At 42.3% G+C, this 17,163-nt stretch overlaps 1 protein-coding gene across 4 annotated transcripts in view; it reads right to left on the bottom strand.

The window, feature by feature from the left end:
* LOC122623166 (ecdysone-induced protein 74EF) overlaps window positions 1–17,163 on the bottom strand; it is a 31,975-nt gene that overhangs the window by 4,689 nt on the left and 10,123 nt on the right. Inside the window, exons 3-18 of one of the 4 annotated variants that reach the window (XM_043802146.1) lie at window positions 16,541–16,585; window positions 13,618–13,753; window positions 9,635–9,838; window positions 8,561–8,668; window positions 8,349–8,489; window positions 8,129–8,281; window positions 7,892–8,022; window positions 7,700–7,783; window positions 7,119–7,272; window positions 6,644–7,044; window positions 6,246–6,587; window positions 5,923–6,142; window positions 4,471–4,593; window positions 2,567–3,993; window positions 1,842–2,506; window positions 5–357 (exon numbers count right to left, since the gene is read on the bottom strand). In XM_043802146.1, coding sequence (XP_043658081.1) covers window positions 5–357; window positions 1,842–2,506; window positions 2,567–3,993; window positions 4,471–4,593; window positions 5,923–6,142; window positions 6,246–6,587; window positions 6,644–7,044; window positions 7,119–7,272; window positions 7,700–7,783; window positions 7,892–8,022; window positions 8,129–8,281; window positions 8,349–8,489; window positions 8,561–8,668; window positions 9,635–9,838; window positions 13,618–13,753; window positions 16,541–16,585 — 4,687 coding nt within the window. Of the gene's footprint in view, window positions 1–4; window positions 358–1,841; window positions 2,507–2,566; window positions 3,994–4,470; window positions 4,678–5,922; window positions 6,143–6,245; window positions 6,588–6,643; window positions 7,045–7,118; window positions 7,273–7,699; window positions 7,784–7,891; window positions 8,023–8,128; window positions 8,282–8,348; window positions 8,490–8,560; window positions 8,669–9,634; window positions 9,839–13,617; window positions 13,754–16,540; window positions 16,586–17,163 lie in introns of all 4 variants that reach the window. The other 3 variants (XM_043802145.1, XM_043802148.1, XM_043802147.1) reach the window with 3 other exon arrangements.

The raw sequence follows: 17,163 nt of genomic DNA, 5'->3' as shown, positions 1-17,163 counted from the left end.
CTACCATGAACAAAAGTTCCGCTGAAGATCCCGAACTGCTGTTGTCCTCCTCCTCCGGCGGCTCGTCGTCGTCCACCGACAGCTGGGGCATCTTCTTCTGGCGCCGGCTGATGGGCAGCACCATGGCGGAGGAGGATGCGGATGCGGATGAGGATGCCGCCGGCGCCGTGGACTTGCCCTCTATGGAGCGCAGCTTGAGCTGCAGCTGGGCAATGATGGCGTCGCGGCGCCGCACCTCACCGGCCATGCTGGAGAATTGCGTCTCGAACTTGGAGTGCATCTCGTTCATGTGCGTCTTGATCACGTGATTGATGCCGTTCAGGATCTGATTGAAGTAGTCCTGCGCCTCCGGGAAGCCTTTAAATTCAAGATCATACATCGTTGTGAGAACGTTGAACGGCGGATGTGGATGAAATTATGGGAGTGGGTACTTTGTGTCTGGCAAAGGTGAGTTTTCATTGCATTTCGGGTGAGAGGACATTCACAATAGTATTAGTATTTTCCAGAGTTTCACTACATCAAATTAGGCTGTGGGTGTTAAAGCGTTTTTAGCACTACATACTTAGGCTATTAGTACTTCAGTTAGTATTCAGTTACGTGTCAGCCTTAACTATCAAGTACAGTTGACTTCGTGGCACGAAGCTCTGCATACCAATGCAGATGTTCGGTTCTTGCGTGAATGGTTTTTTTTTACACAAAGGACAGACAAAGTAGAAATATCTGCATTGGCATCAATACATACGTACATCGTCGACAATTATTTACAAACGTCACGCATTCTCATTCCCATTACCATACAAATGTTGCACCGGCTCCGTCAAACAAGCTCAGCTGAGATCTCTATATGGTACGCGTATATATATAGGTGTAGATATATATACAGTATCGTGTTATTTAGTGGGTTTTTTTATATATACAAAAGCATTGGTTGAGTGTGACTTTGTGTGTTATGTTCTGTGCTGTTTTAGTTACATGCTCCTAAGAACTTAAGCATCCATCATGGCGGCTGTTTCATTCCATTTCGTTCCCAATGCGTGCGTGACTGTACTTCCGCCCATCACCTGAAAAGTTTCTCCGTTCTATGCGCATTTCGTGTTTTTAGCTTTGATTTATTACTTTTTAGGACTTGAGCTCGGTTTTTATATTTCGGCAAAACCCTGAGAAGGTAAGGGTTAAAAATGCAGGTACAAACAGGGGTAACTCTTTAGGAGAGCTGAAGAAAGACTTGAAGGGATTTGTTATTTTAATAAGTCTGAGGAGACAGTTGTGTTTTATAGCAATTATAAGAAAGGTAGAGTTAAGACATTTACTATTTAAGGGTGGATACGAGAGGAAAACCATATTATATTATCGTATATATGTAGTTCGAAAAGCTCAGGTATGGAAAAACGGAGTATAGAATGTAATAGAATTTAATAATGATTTCACAAATGTATAATAGGTAAATACGTTATAAAATAATACACAGTGTCTGTGTTTCGAAAGCCTTTTACACTTAATGTTATCATGCAAAGATGTAAGTAAGGATTATATCAAAAGCGGTGGCGCAAGTAGATTAGACAAGTAGTTTTGTTTGAAGGGCAGTAGTGGGGGGAGAAAGCAGGGCAAAGCGAGAGAAAGTTCTTATTGTGCGAGTACGAGTGACTCGCATACATGCGCAAGTGTCAGTTTATATAGAAGTATGCTCAAGTAGAGAGAGAGAGAAAGTGATACGAGTTACATAGCGTGTTTCTTAATCTCGAATATGGTTTTACAATCTGGAAGGTGACAAGCGTTGCATGGCATTGCTCTTGTTCTGGATCTTGGATCTATGATGCTCGATCTGAAACAGATATATTTACCTTCGATCCGCTGGATCCCTGGACCCGTTCCGCCCATCGCACTGGTCGTGTTCTGCCTGAGCTGCAAATTCAAATTCAAATCAGTGGTGGACTGGGCATGGAGGATCTGATTCGACGACGCTGAACACTCGACGACATACGAGGCGGACGTGGATGTGGATGCAGATGCGGATGCGGAGGCGGATGCAGTTGCGCCCGCTCCCGCTCCCGCTGGCAACAGCGACGCTGAGGCGCTGCCAACGCCACCAACGATTCCGCGTCCGGTTCCGTGTCCGCCCAACTCCCCCTGCAGTTGGGCGGGAAACGCGAAGCTCTCCTGCGGCGAATTCGTGGGCGTTACCAACGTCAACGTCGGCGACCAGACACTCGACGACACTCCGGGCTCCAATGGCAGTGGCACTGAGCCGGAATGAGCTGGTGCCATGGGTACCGGAAACGGAAATGCCACCGCCGGTGGTGGAGGACACGTATACGCACTGTTGCCGCTCTTGCTCGGATGCGAACTCGAATTAGCACTGCCATCGTTAACCGTACCGTTACCGTTACCGTTACCACTACCGTTACCGCTACCGCTACCGCTACCGTTAGCGCAACCATTATTCACCGAACCGAGCGCCGCAGCACCGCCGAAGGGAGATTCCTCCTCCTTGGCACTGGCGGGCGGGCTGGAAAGAGTGGAATGGAAGGTTACACTCTTCAAGAGCTTACTGTGCCTAGCCACGTACCCTTCCAAGGTCGGCTCCGCCGGCAGGCCCTGCCCCTTTTGGCTGGCACTGGACTTGACCTTTGACCCCGTTCCCATTCCCGCCCCCGCTCCCGCCTCCTCCTGCTGACCACCGCCCATCTGGAGTTTCTTGAGTATGCTCTTCAGCTTGCGCCGCTCCATGGTCTCATTCGATTCGGGACTGAGTGGCAGGGGTACGTACTGCAACTGCCTGGAGTTGCTATCCGATGCGGATGCCGATGCGGATGCGGAAGCGGAGGCGGATGCCGATGCCGATGCAGAGGCGGAAGTATTAGTGGATATCGAGGCGGAGCTGGTGGTGGACTCGTACGTGCTGAGGAACTGCGAATAGATGCCGGAGGTGTCGCTATAGCAACGATACAGCGACTCCGTGATGGGCACCTTGCTATCCGGCCCGGATTTGGAGCAGTCCAGGCTAAAGCTGCGCGTCTGCAGCGCCCGCTCCAGTTCCGCCAGCTTCTGGCGCTCATTGAGGATCTTCAATCGCTTGACGAACGGCAGTCCGCAGTACTCCGGCGACAGATCGAACACGCTCTGGTAGAGCTTCCGCCGTCCATTGCCGCCCAGTTCGGTCAGTTCGCCGTCGGGCAAGTGCTGCTCCGGCTTCTGCAGACGCAGGCAATCCCTCTTCGCGCTGGCCTGGTTCAGCTGGTTCACCTGACTGGCGGTGGAGCCGTTGGTGCTCGTGGAGCCGTTGGGCCCCTGGATCTGCCCCAGCTGGTGGTGGCCATGATGATGGTGATGATGGTGTCCATGGCGCGGCGATCTCGAGCTGCTTCTGGCGCTGCGGTGACGTGGCCGCGGATGCGTCTCCATCTGCTGCGGTATGTTGCTCAGCGAGTAGTTCTTCAGCGGCGAGGCCAGATCGTCCGGCGAACAGTTGGTTAAGCTCGTGTAGCTCGAGGACATTAGGGTGGCCAGTTTCAGCTTGGACCAGGGCTTGATGGGCGTGCCATCGGTGTCCGTGTCGGACTGCAGCGGCGTGGCCACCCGATGGCTTTGAGGCTTCACCAACCTCTTCGATATGGTGGCAATGCCAGAAGCAGAACCGGAACCAGACCCCAATCCCAATCCCAAATCCAATCCGGCTGCGACGACGGCATCCTCGGATGTGGCGTGCTTGGCCACCAGAGCCAGTGATTTGGGTGGCTCCTTCTTGGCAATGGCCCCCGTGCTTGGAGCCGGAGAACTGCTGGCTCCTCCGCCGCCAGCCTGCAGCTGCTGGATCTTCTGCTTGAAGGACACCTTCATGATGGGCTTGATCTGGGCCACCGTCAGCGATTGTCCCGGTGCCGACAAGCCGATGGCTCCACCATTCGAGCCGGGATGCGATCCTCCTCCTCCTCCCGCCTGCCCGGCACCGAAATGCGAATCGATTTTGCTGCTGATGTTGGCCGGCGTGTTGACCTAAGTGAATTCATCGGATTAGGTGGACGTTTGGGGAAAGAAAGATGGTTGGGCATGTTAATAGAAGGTACACGAGGTTAATAAATGGTGCGGGTTCTCATGCTCCTGTTACTGAAACGGGTGATTCTGCTAACCGGAGCATGAGCAATTGAACGTGAAACTTAACCGGCACTTATAACTGGCTTTTTGTTATAATATTATATGTTAATATGAACAGTTTGTACTTAGATCTGCGATGTACAAGAAATCTACATGAGCTTAGCTGGAGGTTAGTTTTAAAGTCTAACTATTGAAGGCTAAACATGAAGTGAGTTCTCTCTGACATATTCCCCTAATGCGATAGGGAAAGTTAAGCACTTGCTCTCTAGCTTTCTAGATCTATAGGTCTTGGATGCTATATCTGGTTATATTAGTTTGTTGTCTTTTGTTTTTGTTTTTTGATTTCGATATGTCTTTATAGTTTTTGTTTTGCTTTACCATGACGACGCCGGGTTCGGCGGCGTTTGCCTGCGGCTCGTTCTTAATTTTCAACTGCTGGAGTCGCTGGATCAGGGGAAAGCCTTCGCTGAACTCGCGTTCGGGCTCCTCCTGGATCGATTCCTGCGGCGATAACGTACACGTTACATGTGAGTGAGGTGGAGATTTCTGTGGTGGTGTGGACTTAACAGCTCGCTCTTCGCGATCCTAGTGCAAGACACATAAAGACACATACAAAACTACTGTTTAGGAGCTGGGGATAATTACATACAACACGAATTTATCTGGATCGGGCGTTAATCATTTCGGAAGCTAAACCAAAACCAAATGATAAATGCAAACGAACTCATGATTTAAGTGGGCAATGTCAGCGATGGTGTATCTTTCACTTTTTGCTTGTATTTGTTTGTATGTTTCATCTGTAAATTAAAATTATACATGTCTTTGTTTTGTTAACCAAGCGAAAGCAGGGGACTATTGAAAGCATCTAGATAAGCTCACAAATTGTTTTGTACAGAGAACAGGCAACCTTTTTGAACTATTCTAGTAGATCTTTTCTAAAGAGTAGGAATTACATAGTTTTTAAATGTAAGCATATAATTCGTTAATCGAAGTTTTTAAATGATCTCTTTGTGTGGAATTTTGCCAATCATGGAAAGCATCTAATCCCTGATCACTGATTTTCTGCTCCAGTTCTATATAATTTCATCTGTATAGTTTGCTATAAGTTATATATAGTTTAAATTGCTTTACGTGCTCGATTGCAATAATGAAGATCTTTGGTAGCAGCACATGTATCTTGGGTGGATTTATCTGAAGGTGCACTAACAACTTGTACAAACTGCATTACATGATGGAGTCGAAACATTGTACACATATGCAAGTGTGGGTGGTGGGTGAATGGGTGGTAAGGTGGCTTGTGGGTGGTGGGTGGTGGGTGGTGGTGAGACTATAAGTAATCGGTATCTCAGATACAACAGGCTTCAGACCGTTTTCCATTAGGCTGTTTGTGTTTGTGTTTTTGTGGGCGTGGGCGTGGGCGTGTTGGTTTGTTTTTCCATTTGTCAAGCTCTGCATTCAATGCTCTGTTTGTCTGCTTGTGGCGAAAAACCATTTAAAGCCTTGCGGATGGCATGTGGGTGTGGGTGTGGATGTGGGCGGGTGTGGGCATGGGCGTGGGCGTGGCGCTTGGTGACTCTGGATGGGTGTGGAGAACCGAGTCGAGCAAAAGGTGAAGCGGGTGAGTAAAAGAAAAGAAAGTGAAACGAAAAATAACAAAAAACCAAAAGAGCTGTGTGGTTTCCAGTGGTGACTCGGTGGTTGTAACTGTGGCTGTAACTGTAACTGTGGCAGTGGCTGTGTGGCTTCTGGCCGCAGGTGGGTGGCGATGTCGATGCCAATGCGAATGGCTTCCCATCCCTGGCCTGGCCGGGCCTGGGCTGGCTAACTCACCTGCTTCTCCTTGAGGAGCCGGAGGCGCTGCAGCAGGGGCAGCCCCGCCCCAATCGGGCTGGGCGTTTTGTCGTGCAACTCGTCCTTGGCCTCGGCGCTGTCCGCATCCTTTTCGTCCGATCGAACGCGCGACATGCGCTTCAGCAGGATCTTGCTGCCGCGCGGCGAGGTGTTGTGCAGCGGCTGCATCTCCAGGGATTCATCGCTTTTGCGCGAGGTCCTGCGGGGGAGAACAAAAGCGGCAGCATTGCCATTTGAAGTTAAAGCAATTCGCACGTTTTGCCGCCTCTCCTTAAAGGGGGTTTTGTTGTCCAGAACCTCACCTGGACTTCTTCAGCACGTTGCGGAATCCCTTGACGTCGTGCTTCAGCTTGTCCACGATCTTCTTGGAGGCACTGTTCTCGCTGCTGTCGCTCTGGTGCACCTGACCCTGGTGGTGGCTCTGGTGGTGGTGCGGATGGGCTGCCGCGTAGGCGGCCGCCTCCTTGTCGCTCTGCGCCTTGGCGTACTTCTTGTTCACGCAGCGCACCTCCATCAGCCGCTTGCGGCCCAGGGTCTGCAGGATCTCCTGGGCATCGGGGTAGTCCTTCATGGCCGCCAGAACATCCTCGCGCGACAGCGAGAAGAGCTCCGAATAGCCCACGGAGCGCACATCCGCTGTGCGTCTGTAAAGTACGCAATAATAAAATTGCTTGCTTCTTATTTTCCACCATTGACTCACTTGTTCAGCCCGTCCAGATTGAGGATGCCGATCTCGCCAAAGAAATCGCCAGCCTTCATGGTGGTGAGCACCTTGCCCGTCTCGCTCAGCACCTCCAGGATGCCATCGGCAATGATGAACATCTCGCGGGCCACCTCGCCCTTGCGGCAGATGGAGTCGCCCGGCGTGAAGATGTAGGCCTTCATCTTGAGCACGAGATCGTGGAGGAACTCGGGCTGGCACTCTTGGAATATGGTCACCTTCTTCAGCACGCTCAGGTTGACATGTAAGGCCAATTCGGTTTTCAGCTTGTCGGGCAGCAGTCCCAGTGCGGTATTGATGTCACCGCCACCCTGTATCCTGCCGCGGGACCAGCTGTAGTCGTACCACCGCAGCACGCGACGCTTCATCCCGCCGGGCACCTAAGGGGATTGGCCAGGATGCACATTACATTAGTTTAACTGGCTGGCTGGCAATGGAGAATGGAGAAACTCACCTTGTGGTGCCGCATATAGGTCTTGGCCCCATCCAGCAGGCGCTCGAACTCCAGGCGATTCGCGTTTCGGTTCGTTATCACATTGCCCACTTGGCCCACAATGGTGGCGAAGATAAAAACACCAATCAAATAGCTAACGATCGTAAAAATATACCTGCGAAGTAGCAATTCAGGGAATGGCAATCAATTAGCAGGGCACATGTAATCCGGAGAGAGACAAGGTGGCTCAATTGAATTAGAAGAAATCCGATTTATGCCACTCATTTTCTCTCCTTGAAGCACTTTTTGCAAGCTCAATCAAAGTTTTCGAAAGCTCAAGGCTGAGGTTGAAATAAACTATTTGAAATCTTTGCTGCTAATTTGTTGGACAAATATCAATGGAACTGTTCAAGGCTGTCGCACGCTTTCGAAAACTTTGATGCCAAACGCTCGTTTCGGGGCAATGTGCAACAGGTATTTATTCAGATATTACAAAATTCCAACACCAAGGCAGACGAATCGGTGGACAGCCCCCAAACAAGTTGCATGATATTCGCTGAATTTGATTGACCTTGCTAACAAAATAATGATTATCATCGTACCCATAGCTAGAGCCAAATTGAAGTAGGCGCGATTTAATGCCACGCCGCGGAATTGATCGTGGGCCGTCCACCGAAAAGTTCGGTCTGATTTCGTGAGATTGGTGGTTGAATGTAAGAGCAGAACAGAATCCCCCCATTTGCCATATATATTCCGATATATGTATATATTTATATTCAGTAATTCTTACTCACTCTGCATTCGTTTCGGGCGTGGGCAGGTCCCCAATGGTCGTCAGTGTCAGGGTCGACCAGTACAGGCTGCCCAGATACTTTCGCGTCAGGGTGGCGTAGTCCCCGGGTCGATACGGATACACCCAGTCGCCCTAGGATATGTCAGGATATATCAGAGGAGTTTTAGATAATGCTTCTCAAAAACATAATTATTATATACATATATACTACAGATCTATTTTCCTTTTTTGTACCCACCTGAAAGCCCTCCGCCTCGGAGAGTAAAAAATAGAAACAACCGAACCAGTGTGCCAGTATTAACAGGATATGAATTAGGTTAACAACGCGCCATAAATTTGGCCAAACTGTTCTACTTTCTACGATGTAATAAAATCTCACAGATCGATAAACCTGCAAAAGGCCACACAAATTAGTACCCACATTAATAATCCCACGACCATCTACTCCAGTTACTGACTTTAAAAAAGCGCGTAAAACGCAAGAGCGGATGTGTGCCCATCTTGAGCTGCAGCAGATCCAATGGTATCAGCGCTATCATATCGAAGATGAAGTCGCGCGAGTGAACATAGTGGCAGGCCAGCTTCCTGTCGTCGTATACCTGCAAACCATCAAAAGCATTGAAAGTTCAAAGGTTGCCACTTCGAAGGTTAAGTTCATGCGGATACTCACCATTAGGCCCTGCTCCAGGTAGCCTGTGCGTAATTGAACTATTATATCTAAGATAAATACAACATCTGTCATCGAATCGCAGATGAGCCAAAACGTGGGCACAGATTGCTAGCCAAAAATAACGCAGTAAATGTAAATACACAGAGCAAAATGTCGAGTTACACATGGTATTACTTATTCTATGAAAAACAGCAGAGTAAATAAAAATAACTGTTTGCCCTCGAAACTTTTCTAAGCCGAAATCAATGTTAGTTGTAAATTTGGTAATTGGACATGATCTGCCATAAAAATAGCTTTTAGCCAAGCATACTCTAAAAGAGTAAAATCAATACTAGTAGTTAGCGGCAATTGTTTTCTGTGCACACTTACATACAACAGAAAGTCGCATTAAGTGAAAAGGGCCTTTCTACGGGCCGCCTGTGCGCCTATTTTTATGGCCAGGTCAAGGGCAATTAAAACGGGGAATGCAGTTGACAATTGCAAATGTGCGGGCTAAAAACAGGATGAGGTTTTGCGGCCGGGTTAAAGGTCAACACAGTCGACTTTTGTTTGGCCACGGTCGGGGTAGCCAGTTCTAATCCGATGGCAAACACCAGCTAACTGGGCCATAAACAAACATTTGCCCAGGCCAAACTGCGTGTCTTATAATTGAGTCATTACAAGCCAAAGAACGGGAGCAAACAGATAAAAAAGCGGATAAGTATTTTTCGGACAGGTGGCCCTCGGATGCTCTTTCCCCCCAATTCTCCCAGAGGTTGGCCAACCTCTAGACAACAACAAAAAACGAGTGTTTTCCCTAGCAACGTGCCTGGTCCGGAGGCTCATTATATGGGCCACGGAGACCCAACTTCCATTACAACCAACTCTTTGGGCCTAATGTCAAACGGGTGTCGCCTTACACAAAGGACGAACAAAGGCCGCCTATCCGCAGTCTTTTCAAGGGCAAATGGGAAGTGGAAAACGGAAGGTGGAAGGTGTACAGTGTACACACCCCAGATAAACAAAACAAAAAAAAAGGGAGACAAAATAAAGGAAACGAGAAAATAATAGAGAAAACTCGGTGGGAAAACTCACCTGCAGTTCAGGAAAGCTCTGCCTCACAATTAGGGTCCATAGATTATATAGAACACATACAGTTAACATCATTAACCAATAGAAGTAAAAATTTTCATCTGGATTAACAACGGATCGTCGTTTCTGCAGATAGCGTCGTCGTCGTTTCACACTCTTGTCGACGTCACCAGAGGCACTTTCTGAACCCGTATCTTCAACAGTTTCCTATTATTAATAATAAGGTACACAAATTGTTATAATTGTATTACAAATATACAACATATACAATAATTCAATCCTTAACAGTGCCCCAAAGAATGTTATGAAAATAACATTGATTTTCTGTTTTTTTGCGATTTAAATATCAGTATTTTGATCAAAACATTCGAAATATTGCTCCAAATATAGAATGTCATATCTCGTTGAATTCGTAATTAAATTTCCAATCAAACTGTGTTTACAGATAAAATTTAATTTTTTTTCAAATTTTTTCCAATTTTTGATGATGATATTTGGATTTTGGCCGAAAATCGGTTTTCTGTGTTTTTGCGATTGAAATATCAGTATTTTGATCAGAACACTCGAAATATTGGTCCGAATATGGAAAGTCATATCTCGTTGAATTCGTAATTAAATTTCCAATCGAACTGTGTTTACCAAAAAAAATGTATTTTTTTTTCAATTTTTTTCCAATTTTTGAGGATGGTTTTTGGATTTTGGCCGAAAATTGATTTTCTGTGTTTTTGCGATTTAAATATCAGTATTTTGATCAGAACATTCGAAATATTGGTCCGAATATGGAAAGTCATATCTCGTTGAATTCGTAATTAAATTTCCAATCGAACTGTGTTTACCAAAAAAAATGTATTTTTTTTTCAATTTTTTTCCAATTATTGAGGATGGTTTTTGGATTTTGGCCGAAAATTGATTTTCTGTGTTTTTGCGATTTAAATATCAGTATTTTGATCAGAACATTGGAAATATTGGTCCGAATATGGAAAGTCATAGCTCGTTGAATTCGTAATTAAATTTCCAATCAAACTGTGTTTACCAAAAAAAATTAATTTTTTTTTCAATTTTTTTCCAATTTTTGATGATGATTTTTAGATTTTGGCCGAAAATTGATTTTCTGTTGTTTTGCGATTTAAATGTCAGTATTTTGATCACAACATTCGAAATATTCGTCCAAATATGGAATGTCATATCTCGTTGAATTCGTAATTAAATTTCCAATCGAACTGTATTTACCAAAAAAAATTAATTTTTTTTTCAAATTTTTTCCAATTTTTGATGATGATTTTTAGATTTTGACCGAAAATTGATTTTCTGTTGTTTTGCGATTTAAATGTCAGTATTTTGATCAGAACATTCGAAATATTGGTCCGAATATGGAAAGTCATATCTCGTCGAATTCGTAATTAAATTTCCAATCGAACTGTGTTTACCAAAAAAAATGTATTTTTTTTCAATTTTTTTCCAATTTTTGAGGATGGTTTTTGGATTTTGGCCGAAAATTGATTTTCTGTGTTTTTGCGATTTAAATATCAGTATTTTGATCAGAACATTCGAAATATTGGTCCGAATATGGAAAGTCATATCTCGTTGAATTCGTAATTAAATTTCCAATCGAACTGTGTTTACCAAAAAAAATTAATTTTTTTTTCAAATTTTTTCCAATTTTTGATGATGGTTTTTGGATTTTGGCCGAAAATTGATTTTCTGTGTTTTTGCGATTTAAATATCAGTATTTTGATCAGAACATTCGAAATATTGGTCCGAATATGGAAAGTCATATCTCGTTGAATTCGTAATTAAATTTCCAATCGAACTGTGTTTACCAAAAAAAATTAATTTTTTTTTCAAATTTTTTCCAATTTTTGATGATGATTTTTAGATTTTGACCGAAAATTGATTTTCTGTTGTTTTGCGATTTAAATGTCAGTATTTTGATCAGAACATTCGAAATATTGGTCCGAATATGGAAAGTCATATCTCGTCGAATTCGTAATTAAATTTCCAATCGAACTGTGTTTACCAAAAAAAATGTATTTTTTTTCAATTTTTTTCCAATTTTTGAGGATGGTTTTTGGATTTTGGCCGAAAATTGATTTTCTGTGTTTTTGCGATTTAAATATCAGTATTTTGATCAGAACATTCGAAATATTGGTCCGAATATGGAAAGTCATATCTCGTTGAATTCGTAATTAAATTTCCAATCGAACTGTGTTTACCAAAAAAAATTAATTTTTTTTTCAAATTTTTTCCAATTTTTGATGATGGTTTTTGGATTTTGGCCGAAAATTGATTTTCTGTGTTTTTGCGATTTAAATATCAGTATTTTGATCAGAACATTCGAAATATTGGTCCGAATATGGAAAGTCATATCTCGTTGAATTTGTAATTAAATTTCCAATCGAACTGTGTTTACCAAAAAAAATTAATTTTTTTTCCAAATTTTTTCCAATTTTTGATGATGATTTTTGCGATTTAAATATCAGTATTTTGATCAGAACATTCGAAATATTGGTCCGAATATGGAAAGTCATATCTCGTTGAATTCGTAATTAAATTTCCAATCGAACTGTGTTTACCAAAAAAATGTATTTTTTTTCAATTTTTTTCCAATTTTTGAGGATGGTTTTTGGATTTTGGCCGAAAATTGATTTTCTGTGTTTTTGCGATTTAAATATCAGTATTTTGATCACAACATTCGAAATATTCGTCCAAATATGGAATGTCATATCTCGTTGAATTCGTAATTAAATTTCCAATCGAACTGTATTTACCAAAAAAAATTAATTTTTTTTTTAAATTTTTTCCAATTTTTGATGATGATTTTTAGATTTTGACCGAAAATTGATTTTCTGTTGTTTTGCGATTTAAATGTCAGTATTTTGATCAGAACATTCGAAATATTGGTCCGAATATGGAAAGTCATATCTCGTTGAATTCGTAATTAAATTTCCAATCGAACTGTGTTTACCAAAAAAAATGTATTTTTTTTTCAATTTTTTTCCAATTTTTGAGGATGGTTTTTGGATTTTGGCCGAAAATTGATTTTCTGTGTTTTTGCGATTTAAATATCAGTATTTTGATCAGAACATTCGAAATATTGGTCCGAATATGGAAAGTCATATCTCGTTGAATTCGTAATTAAATTTCCAATCGAACTGTGTTTACCAAAAAAAATTAATTTTTTTTTCAAATTTTTTCCAATTTTTGATGATGATTTTTAGATTTTGGCCGAAAATTGATTTTCTGTTGTTTTGCGATTTAAATGTCAGTATTTTGATCACAACATTCGAAATATTCGTCCAAATATGGAATGTCATATCTCGTTGAATTCGTAATTAAATTTCCAATCGAACTGTATTTACCAAAAAAAATTAATTTTTTTTTCAAATTTTTTCCAATTTTTGATGATGATTTTTAGATTTTGACCGAAAATTGATTTTCTGTTGTTTTGCGATTTAAATGTCAGTATTTTGATCAGAACATTCGAAATATTGGTCCGAATATGGAAAGTCATATCTCGTTGAATTCGTAATTAAATTTCCAATCGAACTGTGTTTACCAAAAAAAATGTATTTTTTTTTCAATTTTTTTCCAATTTTTGAGGATGGTTTTTGGATTTTGGCCGAAAATTGATTTTCTGTGTTTTTGCGATTTAAATATCAGTATTTTGATCAGAACATTCGAAATATTGGTCCGAATATGGAAAGTCATATCTCGTTGAATTCGTAATTAAATTTCCAATCAAACTGTGTTTACCAAAAAAAATTAATTTTTTTTTCAATTTTTTTCCAATTTTTGAGGATGGTTTTTGGATTTTGGCCGAAAATTGATTTTCTGTGTTTTTCCGATTTAAATATCAGTATTTTGATCAGAACATTCGAAATATTGGTCCAAATATGGAATGTCGTATCTCGTTGAATTCGTAATTTAATTTCCAATAGAACTGAGTTTACCAACAAATTTAATTTTTTTTCAAGTATGATAGTTACCTGTGTTTCGGGTATCTGTCTAGTCGAGAAACGCTTCAGGAAGGAGTCTTCGCGCTTGAGCGGTGGTTTCTTCTGTATCGCCGATGAGATCTGCACGGTGGTGCGTAGCTTCATCCAGCGCTGGTTCGATCGTGTCCTGTTTTATTTGTGGGCACGTGAAAGATGGATATCGGTTAGTTGCGGATATTCGGGAAGTGTGTTTCGCAAGGGATTGTCTCACACAACGAACTACGGTAGCTAATGACTATTGTTTAAGGGGACTTAAGGGGGGTTTTTTAGGGAGCGCAACTGAAAAGATCATTCCAATAAAGCGTGCGCTCACGTTACTCGGGTGCTCTTTATTTATTTTATTCTTTTTAAAGAACGTAATCACTTACATACGTAACATGAAACATCAAACACTTACGCTAGTTGGTGATGACGAAGAAGTATGGCTACGGGTTACGGGCTACAGGTTACTGGTTACGGGTTACGGGTTACATAGTACGGATTACGGCTATGGTTACGCATACTTAGTGGCAAGACAAACATTCATGGGGGAACCCAAAAGACCGTAACGCAAACGCACGCAACGGTAACGGTAACGGTAACGCTAACATTAAGGTGGAACGGAAACGGAAACGCACAACGAAACACGAGGGAAATAGAGAGAGAGATAAATACATAGATGAGGTATATTTGTGCATGCAAAATACGAGTAATCATACATACATATATAACTATAGGTCTAGAATCTAGATAACTGACTACGAAAGCGAGATGTGTTCGAGTCGCAAACGAAATCAACTCAAATCAAATCGAATCGAATCGAATCGAATCCGAATTGAATCAAATGTAATCAAACGAAATAACAATCATAGGCGTTATGCAATCGAGAACAAATGTGGAAAATTGCAATTGGAAAACAATTTAGCGGCAGCAGAAGAGCATTGCAGCGAGACAGAGACAGACAGAGCGAAACACAGAGAGAGAGAGAGAGAGAGAGGGAGAGAGATAGATGTGGTGGATAGCAGGGGGAGCAGGGGAAAAGAGGAAGTGGCGTTCAAGTGGCCAAGAATTTTCCGCCATCGATATAAATAGCTCTTGGCCTCGGGCGAAAAGTGTTAAATGGTCTGCCAGGTGAGATTTTCTCGACGAAACTGAAAAGTTTCTCACAATTAAAAAGAAATTAAAAGAAACGAAAAGTACGTTTACTCCGGCAATCCGAAGCTTAGGTTACTCTTGCAAACTGCATAGAATATATAATTTATTTAAATCTGTTCTGAAACATTTTAAGCACTTGCCATCACATGCCTTCCACGCTCAGTTTCTATACATATTTTATGGAAGGTTCATATCCCTAAAACTTGCCATAATGTGGACACCGAATAAAATCACTTTGTTGCTGTGCAAAAGTGTAAAAGTGTGCAGTGAAAAATGTTCCAGGAAGCTTAAACGGACAATTGAAGTTAAAAATAGCACTGCATACGCTGAGGCAGCCAAAGAAGTGATAGCAAAGCGCCAGTATCATTTCAGTGCTTGTACTAAGCGCTGAAAACCCACATTAATCACGTTTAAAGTCTTGAAATCATTTATAAAGCTTAAAGAGCCGAATTCGTTAAGCTGAAGCGTCATCAATCAATAACGATTGTTCAAAATGGACGGACGGACAACGGATGAAGGTGAAATTTGGCATTACTTTTATTTCAGTAATTTCAGTTTGCAACAGCAGCGCAGCTACACACTACGAGTATATACGAACTCGATCTAGGACTATCGTACGACTACGTGGAGGGGAACTGAGGAAGTGAGGAAGTTCGGGGAAAAGGATCAGGTTTTACCACTTTAAACTTTTGCTCAAGCCGCTCAGGGTCGCCATTCAATCGTCTGTTCTGCTATAGCATCTAGTACTAGGTGTTTATTTGCATGATGTACATGTATGTACATGGATGTGGCTATATATACATATATATATATACATTGCTTATGTACAGTTCGATATTGGGGATGTTGCTGATGCGTTAATTGTTTTTGTTTTTGGTTGGGCTTAATTTATGCACAATTATTATTCGCATTCAGCATACCAAATGCCAGGCTACGGGATAAATGTTTTGTATTTTGTTTGGTATTTTATTTTTGTTTGTTATCGTTTAGGGCTTGCTTGGTTTTAATTTCGAATTTTCTTTTTCGGTTTTTCGGCTTTTTGTTTATTTTGATTTAGCTAGTTTCAGTTGGGTCTATTTACAGCGGTGGCTAAATTATTACGCATACGTCGTGTGGTACACGATGAGGTACGAAAAACGAAAGCGATTTGGTAGCAATGCAGTTAGCTAAACGAAAGACAAATCAAAGGAAAACAATGATAGCTATAGGTGTGGTTGCCGTCAGTGTAGGAGTATAGGTGTGGGTGTGGGTGTATAGGTGTGTGTATGTGTGTGTGTATGTGTGTCGGTTCATTGGGTGGTTGGGTGGTTGTGTATATCCGCCCTACAAAGTGTGGCTTTTTACAGGGTGTCACTGCTGCCCAAAGTCTGTGTGGTGGTGGTGTTGTAGTGGAGCTGCGGTTTTGGAAACTCCGCACTTCGCAAAACGCCAAAACCCTACTCTATTGTTTATATGTTCTATATATGTGTGGAGTTACTTCTATATATGCTCTATATGTATGTCTTGCTGTTTTTGCGGCCTATTCAAATGCAAAGCGCGCACATGCCGATCATCGTCATTATCATCATCAATAACAGCATGACCATCATCATCATAATCACAATCATAACCAAATCAAAAGCAGAACAAAGCTATGCGTGTGTAAGTCTATGTGTAAGTGTAAGTGTGCGTGTGCGTGTCATCTGTTTATCTGTGTCTATGTGTGTGTGTTTGGTGTTTGCGTATTGGTGTGCAGAGACAAAACCGAGAAATCATAAGGAACGCAAGAGAATAAACTTACCAATCGGAATCTGGATCTGAAGCTCCATCTCCGATACGCGATTTCCTAAACGAGTTTTGAAAGTATTTCATTTTCTTTTTGTTTCTTGCTGTTTCTTTTGTACTTTTATTTTTGTTCATTATTTTTTTTTTGGTTGTTTGTTGTTTAACATATTATCGTTTTGTATTTATTTTGTATTGTAATGTTTTCGAGGAGGCAATAGTAAAGAGAACTCGATAGAAATAGATTGGCAAAAAGTCCAAGAGACAGAGTCAGAGATAGAGTCAGAGATAGAGACAGAGACAGAGACAGAGACATGGAGAGGGAGTGAGCGAGAGGGCTGGTGTGGGTGAGAGAGACGCAGAAACACACAGATTTGGAGGCACACACACACACATACATATACATATACATATGCATGGAACTGGGTGATACGGGCCCCCTTTCAGCCCATCACTGTCCATCCCAAGCCAAGCGGAAAAAGGCTTGCTGCACGATAAGATTACCCCGCTCTATACTAAATATAATACCTACACACAGTGGCGTCCGCAGAAAAGGGGGTCTTGGATATTATATGGCTAATCCCCCACTTAAAAGTTGCTTCTCCATAATAAATACCTTTCCAATGATTGAAAACCCTGTAA

Source organism: Drosophila teissieri, chromosome X (genome assembly GCF_016746235.2).
Source record: "Drosophila teissieri strain GT53w chromosome X, Prin_Dtei_1.1, whole genome shotgun sequence".
NCBI classification, from domain to species: Eukaryota; Metazoa; Arthropoda; class Insecta; order Diptera; family Drosophilidae; genus Drosophila; species Drosophila teissieri.
Note: the sequence above shows the minus strand (reverse complement) of the source record. Positions and strands in the feature narration are given on the sequence as shown.